The 9,796-nt window shown below is 39.0% G+C and overlaps 1 protein-coding gene across 1 annotated transcript; it reads right to left on the reverse strand.

Moving 5' to 3' along the window:
• Positions 1–213: 213 nt before the first annotated feature.
• On the reverse strand, positions 214–8,461 carry smu1a (SMU1 DNA replication regulator and spliceosomal factor a). The gene is made up of 12 exons (XM_088293672.1): positions 8,326–8,461; positions 6,553–6,763; positions 5,599–5,751; positions 5,410–5,520; positions 3,942–4,070; positions 3,754–3,873; positions 3,245–3,361; positions 3,020–3,147; positions 2,458–2,584; positions 2,216–2,383; positions 1,000–1,152; positions 214–913 (listed from the first exon to the last, which is right to left on the reverse strand). Exons 1-12 carry the CDS (start codon positions 8,349–8,351, stop codon positions 815–817), a joined length of 1,542 nt encoding a protein of 513 aa, XP_088149798.1. The 5' UTR covers positions 8,352–8,461; the 3' UTR covers positions 214–814.
• Between the last annotated feature and the right edge of the window lie 1,335 nt (positions 8,462–9,796).

Raw genomic sequence — 9,796 nt, forward strand, 5'->3', positions numbered from 1 at the left:
GATCGCCACTAAACTGTAGAAAGCCAAAAGATGGTGCCCAAGCAACTGCCTGGCTTGAATTGTAACAAGAATCGTCAACGATCACCAGAGAGCACCAAAGCAAATATTTTCAGACATAGCTTTGGTTTGAGCGCAAAAAGGTGCATTTTTGGAAATTAACAGAAGCTCCAATACTCAATTGTACTAAAAATAATCAGCCAATATGCGACTAAAAAGGGTTGAAAGGTATTATAATTCTGTATTTCTAAAATCTCACATTTTGTGGGATTTCAGATCAGTATTCAAGTCATTTCTACAGAAATTACACAGTCTAGATGCAATTACATAGATGGTTAATTGCAAAACCTTATTTTCATTTCCATTAAAAGTTGAACACAATTACATGGCAAACTGCTTTAATAGCATAGGTAAGGTGAAAAAAGGGCAATGAATAAACTTCCTAGACCAGAAGTGAGATGGTGAGTGTTATTTCTAACATTGATTACAATTAATAACATTGCTGATTTGTTTGAAAGTCATTTGCCAATTGTATGATACTGCTACTACAGGGGAAAATAACAACATACATAGGCATAAAAAGTCCTTAAAAAATATTTACAAAAGTTTGAAAAAAAATACAGGTGTGAATGACAAAAAAAAAAAGAAAAAAAAAAAAAGAAACTAAATCCACCCAGTTGAAAACAACCTTAAACTCGCTCGGTAATCCACCAACAAGTGATGTGTTCACTGCTGCTTCTGAACAGACCACAACACCACCATGATGGTCTTTCCACACGAAAAGAAGTGAGTCCAAAGAGTTCACATCTGGGATCTTTCAGGGCTTCCAGAGCTTCAGGAGGCCGTCTTCACCGTAGGTGGCGATGAGGTTTTGGTGGGGGTGGTGGGCGATGCCGATCACGTCCTTCTCATGGACCTGAGAGTGAGCACGGAGGAAACGTGGAGAATGAGTGCTTTCTTTCCTGCCAAAGCCTCAAATACTTGACCGCATGTGCTCTTTACCGTCAGTGTTCTCTCCAGCTTGCCGGTGACGGTGCTGAAACAGTAGAGCACAAAGTCTTCGCCTACGCAGTAGATCCATTCGCCGCGCGGTGATAACGTGCAGCACACAAAGTCGCCTCCTTCCCTCTTACCCGAACTGAAACTCCTCACAATCTGCAATGAATCCACAGTTGCAACATTTTAATGATGATGTTCAAATCTATTTGGGTCGGAGGGGCAAAAACTAACTTAGTACATTGATAAGTCCGGTTCAATTCAAGTCCAAAAACTGCAGACAAAAGTACTAGATGACCACAAAAATTGGTCAACAAAAATGACTGCTTTGAAACAATATTTAATCATTTAAAATCACAACCAACCACCGGATCCAATGTTTGGATACTTGGGGGTTTACTGCCACTTCTGTGTTTACATTTGTTGCTGACATATTTCTATAAAGCAAAACCCCAAAATTAAAAATGCAAGCAATCGATGGAATATTAAATAGCAAATGAGATTCTAAAAAGGTTTGTTAATGACAGGCCTAGACTGATGAAGTACTGAACGGAAATATTTTAGTAACAGGATTACAAAACCATCCAAAGACCACAATGACATCTAGTGGATGTTATCAGTATAACACCCGTTGACTTGCTCAATCAGGCTGGGTACAAAGTATTGAAATAACTCAAACTAAAATTTCAAAAAACATTTATGTTAGCGAAATATAAACAAAAGTCCTTTGAAATATAAAAACTGAAACTTCTTTTTATATTTATAAAACTATTATTACAACAAAAATGTCCTCTGTTTTCATCTTTGTCAATTAATACCATACACGAGCATTCAGGTTCATTTCAAATGTATTTATTTTGGTGTTGCTCTGTCTGTACAGAAGAAGGAAGGTCAAACTGTTTTTTTGAAGATTGTAGTTTACTTTATCACACAAGAGAATTTAGAATTAGAATTAGAAATCCCTTTATTGTCATTGTACTTTATCATGCACTCTACAAATACTCTATATATTTAAAAATAATAATAATAAAACTAATAAAAACAATGAGAAAGAAGCATTTAAAAATAAAAAACAAATCTGGTCTAAATAATTCTAACTCTATTTAAAAATCAAGTTAAGACGAAATGAAAACTTACTATGATGAAAAATCCCAAATTTTACTGCCCTGCTTTGTATACACATAGGTGTCTGTGTGTATCCATGTGTAATGTGTGTTAGTACCTGTCCTTGCATGTTCATGATGACCACAGTGTTGGAGCGGTTGCACACCACAAAGTGTTCTGGGTTCTTGGGCAGTAGGAGGACGTTGTTGACGGTAATGTCGGTGCCGGCCGACGAGCCCAGCGGCTTGAAGGTGCTGCTGCACTCGGTAGTCTTCATGTTCCACACCTGAGGTAGAAGACCCATTAAAAAAAACACACATACGCACACCTACGCACAGACACGCTGGCCGGTGGACGCACCTTGACCGTGCCGTCGGAGGAGGCGCTGATGATGTGGTGGCCGTCGGGGGTAAATGTGGCCTCGTTCACAAACGATGAGTGGCCTCGGAACTCCTTCAGGGACTTGCCTGACTTCAGCCCGTGAATCCTGACAAAATAAAATTCTGTTACTGGTGGAGACAAGAATGCAAGGAGTGTAATAGATTAACATTGAACATGACGTATCTCTGGTTCGTTATAAGGAACACTAAATGTGCTGGGTTTCCCGCTCTTTTCGTGAAATTATTTTCCAGAACTTCCTAGCGCTTCAACAGAACATTTTCATCTGCTACAGTATGAGTCAAGTATACACAACATACACTAATAAATGCCATCCCCAAATTTTGGACAAGTGTTATTTTCTACAATTGTACTGTAAATTTTGTACAAACCCCCAACCTCAACATCACAACGCCAATATACCATCTCACTTGGCTGTTAAATAACTTTCATTGGTAAGTTTGATGGAGAGAGGCCAACGTCCATGCTCGCATCCATGACATTGTCACAACCAGGTTGCAGGTTCGCTGAAGAGTCTTTTCACCTGATTGTCTGGTCAAAGGAGGCGCTGAGGATCTGGCTGCTGTCCTTGCAAAAAGTGAGGCAGGTGACTCCTTTACTGTGAGCGCGTTCAAACCTCCTTAAACACTGGCCGCTCTGGATCTTCCACACCTGTTGGCAACACATTGAATGCACAAGGAATGCCAGCCAATGACATGTGTGCGCACGTACAGACACACGTACATCTATAAATGCAAAGAAAACACACCTTGATCTTTCCGTCTTGGGCGCCGGTGGCCAACATCTCTGTGTCTCGGCTGAAGCTCATGCACAAGACAGCGTCGTCCATCATCATCATGTTGTCCTGAGCCTGGTACTTGAGATCCTTAAAGACACACCACAGTAGTGAGTAACAACACAGTGCATTTTAAAATGGACTAAAAATCAACTCCCATTAAAATACATAAATGTTGACAATCTTATGAGAACTTTAAAAAAAAAACAGTAAAAACTCAAATAAAAAAGAAATTCGCAGATCTTATGAACAAAATTTTCAGCTGAAGTTTGAGCTGCGAATATTCACAGGGCTCTAAATTAAAAAAAAAAGGCAACATGGCCGACCCCCCCCCCCCCCAAAGACTTTTTGCCAATTCAATGCACTGGAAATCAACTGAACATAAAGTGACATTTCTACTGTCTAACATGGACAAGCATAAATATTGTGTTTTGAAGCCCATTTATGTGGGCAGGGGATAGCGCGAGAGGGTTTTCCTTTACCTTTCTGATTTTGCCTGTGGTGAAGTTCCACACCTCGATGAAGCCGTCCACAGAGCCAGTCACCAAGTACTGGCCGTCAGGGGAGAATCTGGAACATTCCACGTGGGATTTTTGGCCAAACTGTAACCAAAAGTTGACGTTGTTAGACTTTTTAGCCTCACTTAGAATTAATCCAAGAGGACTCTGACCTTGATGAGCTTGCTGAGCTGCGTGGGGAAACGCTCCTCTTCGACATCTTTAACGGCCGCTTTGCCCCTGAACAAGTCGATGGTCATTCCGGGTGGAAGGAGACCTTGGTGCTGCTGCCACTTGAGCGACTGTTCACAAAAACAATCTGTCACTACAACAATATAGTCAAAAGTAGGGCCGAACAATATCGGAAAACAATCTAACTCTAATTTTCCTCAATTTTATCACTTCTATTCAATATCTAATTATTTGTTTGAAGGCTCTATTTTAATTATTTTCCCAACAAACACAAGCAACAAATCAATCAGTCTGTATTTTAGTCAACACTAACAGATTGATGATACATAATTGAACACGTTGTACACCTTAGGTAAATCAAAAGTCCCAATGTAAACAAAATACTCAAATTGAATCTTTAACCAACATTGGGCACCAATCAAAATCTATTCTCTCAGTAACCGAAGAACCACAAGACACTCAAGTGCGAAATGAGTATGGCACAGTCAGTAAAAAAGATAGTTCTGTATAGTTCTCATTCTTGTGTAGTTGGGGTTAGGTTGCTGTAGTCTGTCGATGCTCAGTAAAGTAGGTATAGGTATAAACAACAAATAAATCATTTGAAGAAGAATATTGCTCTCTTGTGATTGGATTGTATGTATGTATGTATATATATATATATATATATATATATATATTGATATTTATAAATTACAGTGCTACAAAAATCTTGAAAAAAATGTGTTGAGCATGTAGATATGGTTACAGTTGTGTTTTGCTGAGCAATGTTATTTCGAGTTTTATAATATGCATCACGCACTAGATTTCTCTCTCAGGTTCTCTTTTCTGAAGCGCTTACCACATTTTGAATGTGCAGACGATATTATGCATACTAAAGAAGCAAAACAAAACGTTTTGTATTCAGGTCAAATAAAAACAAAATAAAAAATCAATTCAAGTGATGATTTTCATTTGTTTTCTTTAGCACATGCACGTGCAGTCCTCCAATTTTATTCCTATGATTTTCAAAATTATTGGTGCTCAAGAAAAGTGAAATGTCTTTACAAGTATTTAAAGGTAGTTTCATAATAATAGCCCATAGTGAAGTTTTTGGTTCCATTTAAAATGCACTAGATGTTTAGTGCCGCACGTGTAGGAATGTGTTTATGATCTGAAATATTGCACTCGATTTTTTACACATGCTTTCCTCTTGGCCGATGCTAATTCTGCATTAACATGAGTCCATGGGGAAAATAACCACAGCAAATTCCCAAGACAGTCAAAGGAAGACCGCTACAAGTGGGGAGGGACAACTGTATTAATAGTTGCATAAACATTTTAAGAGGGTGACGGTCTCAATTCCTTATTTATTTATTTTCTTACTTATTTGGGGACGGGCTCCAAAGCCCGTCATGATGCTGGATGTTATCTTTATCAAAAGTTTCTTAATTACTTTACGCAAGGTCTCACCTGACCCAGCAGAGCCATCAGACGGGAGGGCGGCACCACGCTGACCTCTCCTGCCAATGCCTGGGCGATAGCCGCCCGGCGCTTCTCCTTGCTGCTGCCGTCTGGATATGCCTGCAAATAAACTTATTTGAATGACACTTTATGATCCACAAGTATGATTAATACGACAACATGACACAATTTCCACACCTCGCGGGGATCAAAGTAGGAGCGAGCCAGTAGGTTCTCCAGGTGGATGTACCTCTCCGGCTGGGTCTGCTTCAACATGATCATTGGGTCCGTTTGCCTGAGGAGGGAACGCGCTGCACCCAATTCTCTCAATTCTATGAGCTCCAACACAACCTGTATACAATAGACATACACAAACGTCACTGCCATGCCCCGGCCACGGGCAATGAAGAACCACAAATTCTTTGTTACAAATTCACATAATGAGAAATGATTCCATTTTGGACATCGATCTGGGGTTCAAAATGAAATCAAGCTGCTTTAGACCAACATTTAGGCATAAGTGGGTCATGTTTTTGTCAGGTTTAAATGCCCTGACGCCTTTTTTAGACTGAAATAATTTACTGAAGCTGGCTGAAAATCAGAAACAAATCAGGCATGGTTTTCGTTTTGACCGGTCGCGAACGGGAGAGAGAGATGCAGCAGAGAAGACAAAGCGTCTTGCTTAGTTCAGCCTTGCTCACTTCTCTCTCTGGTCTCTCTATCCCGCCACTTCCTCTTTTATTCAAGTTTGACTCCTGGAAACAGGTGGTGAACTGACAACTGACAATACAGGTCTGTTTTTAGGCTCAACTGATTACCAGAAGACTAGAAAGTAAATGACAATGGTGGTCAGTTTTAGGCTCAACTAATTATCAGAAGACTGGAAGGTTACTGACAATGAAAGCCTAAAGCAAAAATGTAAGTGTCTGTGTGTGCAATCATTACTGATACAAGTAGTCTATAGAAACATGATTAGAAATACACAAAACTGATTACATAAAGTTACTTGAAGTCAATGTGATCCTCAGCAGCTTATCTTACACTTTTGCACCAATAAACCCAAATCACTTGCTTATACAAGTCTTGCATTAGACTGCGCAGGCGTACCTAATATTGTGGCCCAAATAGAGAGAGGAAATAAAGTGAGCTGACCTGCTCGTAAAGATCTACGAGGGTCTTGTCGGGCAGCTTGAGGGACTGGATGGCCTGGAGGACAGTGTCCCAATGGCCGCTGTTGATGTCGGCCACGAAGCTCTCAATGCTGTCCACCGTGTTTAGCGACACTGTCGTCTCCTCCTGGAGGGTCGCCAGCGACCTGTGCAGGTTGTTCTCCTTCAGGTACTGCATGATGAGTCGGATCACACTGAAAGTGACATAAGTCGCACTGGTCAATTTTACAGTGAATAAAGCACACTTGCTCAAGTGCCACCTTGGATTTTTTAAAATGGACAGATGAGCCCAAGACATTCATTGATGTAAAATATAAAAAAGGTTACCAAAAAAGTAAAAATAAAAAATTGCTGTATGTGAAGTAGTTTATCTTCCTTTGGAAAAAAAACCCATGTATTTTACAATTACAGTGGTGTCAGGACTTGCATGTTTAATTCATTCAATTCTCATACTCGCAACTCCAATCACTGCATCTGAAATAATCTTTCACCATTAAAATGAAGGGAAACTCATTAGTTTGATCACTGGTAAATTGAGCTACTACTAAATTTAACACAATAGTTGAATAATGTCAAATGTATACATCTGTGTTTCATACTGTATTCTTAGAGTCAAAGGCACATATTTTACATTAGAATGCTCACTACAGACCACCAATGGAATCCCCCCCCCCAAAACGTACATATATGTAGAGGTACCATGACTTCTTACAAGTGACCCAAGTTAGTAGTTTTTACAGCTTGGTTGATATTTTTCTTTTAGTCAATATTTGAAGTATGAGCGAGATTCATTTACGTCACGGCTGGAGTGAATTGGAGGAGGGGGTAAAGCAGTTAGGGTAAGCTAATGCCCTACCATGTGGGCAAGGAGATCCTGCTGGCTGGCACAATTTTAGCCATCTATTAAATGGGAGTTGGGCACGCAAGTAAAGAAATAAAGAAAGCGAACACTCAAAAGGATCAGAAGCTAACACACTGAAAGTGGCCAACCCGAATCTAGCGTCGGATGTCATTCACTTGGCCACACCCCGTAAAGGCACACAACACCCAAACACGATAGTTTACACATTATAAAGCAAGTTAATTTCTTCACATTCACTTATAAACCTTTTTTTTTTTTTTTACACAGCGCACCTTTTCTTGCACAACATAACAACACACCAATAATTGGTGGTATTTTAGAGGTCTGTAACACAATCCTGTGGATCAATTCATTTCAATGGTGAAAATTGCTTTGATATATGAGCAAAATGAGTTACTATCTTGGACACGGAACAAATTTATGTCGTAAATGAAGTTCCACTGTAATTGGCAATAATAAAAGGTTGGGAGTATTACTACTAGTTTTACCAAAATATTTTTCACGCAAGTACTTGTGTTACGTCGGTATACATCTGGAGAGTAGTTGCCAACGCTGCTTATAGTGTTCAATGTATCCCCGAAACACTCATTTTAAGCGTATTTCTGCATTCATAGAGCCAGGTTTCACGGTTGTAACTACAACTACAACGTGGCGATGCAAAGAAGTTTTGCAATCATGTTCTAAAAGATCCGAGCACGTCTAGTGGTAGCAATAATTCTTTTGACGCCGACTTGAGTTAGTCGAGCTTTAGCGCAGGAGCGCGCACGCTTGCGTAGCTAGAGTGTGGCCTCGCATGCGAGCACAATTGCAATGCAAACAGACGTCACCGATAAAAACGGAGCTTTGTTGGTTCGTGTGCGACCATTGTCAAATGTCAAGAGCTTCTTTACTCACTCTGCAGATTCAATCTCCAGAGACATGTTTAGTTTTGTGATGAACAAATTCAACAAGAAGCAAACCACTAACAGAATTAACCCGGAAGTGGACTCAAAACCTTCTTCTTCTCTTGGTGTTTAATGGCGGTTTGTAAATAGTTTACCGCCAACCACTGGTAGTTTGTTGTAATGGAGCAATTTAGGTTTGATATACCGAATCCGTGGTTCAAAATGAGACATCGGAATGACTGAGTGAAATAAATCATACAGAACAAAAGAGCAACGTACATTTTGCTAAAATAATTTTTAAAAATTTGCATAATTTATTTTACATCATGGATAATACTGTTATTAGTTAGATTAGCAGGCAACTTAGGCAATTTACTTGTGGTCTCAAAGACAGGGAAGGCACTGTACGGGTGTGAACACAGACACTTTTTCCAGAATAACATTATATATATATATATATACATATATATATATATATATATATTTATATATATATATATATATATATATATATATATATATATATATATATATATATATATATATATATATATATATATATATATATATATATATATATATATATAATATATATATGGCCTGTGTGGAGTTTGCATGTTCTCCCCGTGCCTGTGTGGGTTTCCTCCGGGTACTCCGGTTTCCTCCCACCTTCCAAAAACATGCATGGCAGGCCGATTGGACACTCTAAATTGCCCCTAGGTATGAGTGTGAGCGTGGATGGTTGTTCGTCTCTGTGTGCCCTGCAGTTGGCTGGCAACCAGTTCAGGGTGTCCCCCGCCTACTGCCCGAAAATAGCTGGGATAGGCTCCAGCACCCCCCTAGTGAGGAGAAGCGGTACAGAAGATGGATGAATGGATATATATATATATATATATATATATATATATATATATATATATATATATATATATATATATATATATATATGGCCAATACATATATATATTTATATAATTATTATCTTATCTTATTTTATATTGAGGGTTTGATTCCGGCTCCTGCCTTCCTGTGTGGAGTTTGCATGCACCGTGCTTTGTTCTTCGCCTTTGATCCTGGACCACTGCTTGACTATGCTGCTGCGTATTGGAGTTTTCCCATGCACATTTTGCAACCCTTTGAAAATGTTCATTGGTGGCTTTTCTTCCAAAGCAAGAAATCCACGTCTCTCTGCTTCTAAAAATCATTCAACAATTATGTTGTTTCCAAAATGGCTGACAGGCAGACAAAACAAATATTTTAAATCTTCAAAAAGGATTTAAACTACAAACCGTAAAAAAAATTCTGAATATAATATTAAAATAAACAATAAAATAATAAAAAGCATTCAATTATAAACAAGATACTTTCCCTTTCCCTTCCCCTTCCATTTGCCTCAGACTGCCACGAAATCAATGTATCCATCTCTTGTCTTTACTATTATGCCAAAGCAAAGTAAAGCTATTTTGCAAGACCTCAATTTC

This window comes from Idiotropiscis lumnitzeri, chromosome 4 (genome assembly GCF_059441095.1).
Source record: "Idiotropiscis lumnitzeri isolate Australia: NSW breed Sydney's pygmy pipehorse chromosome 4, RoL_Ilum_1.0, whole genome shotgun sequence".
NCBI lineage: Eukaryota > Metazoa > Chordata > Actinopteri > Syngnathiformes > Syngnathidae > Idiotropiscis > Idiotropiscis lumnitzeri.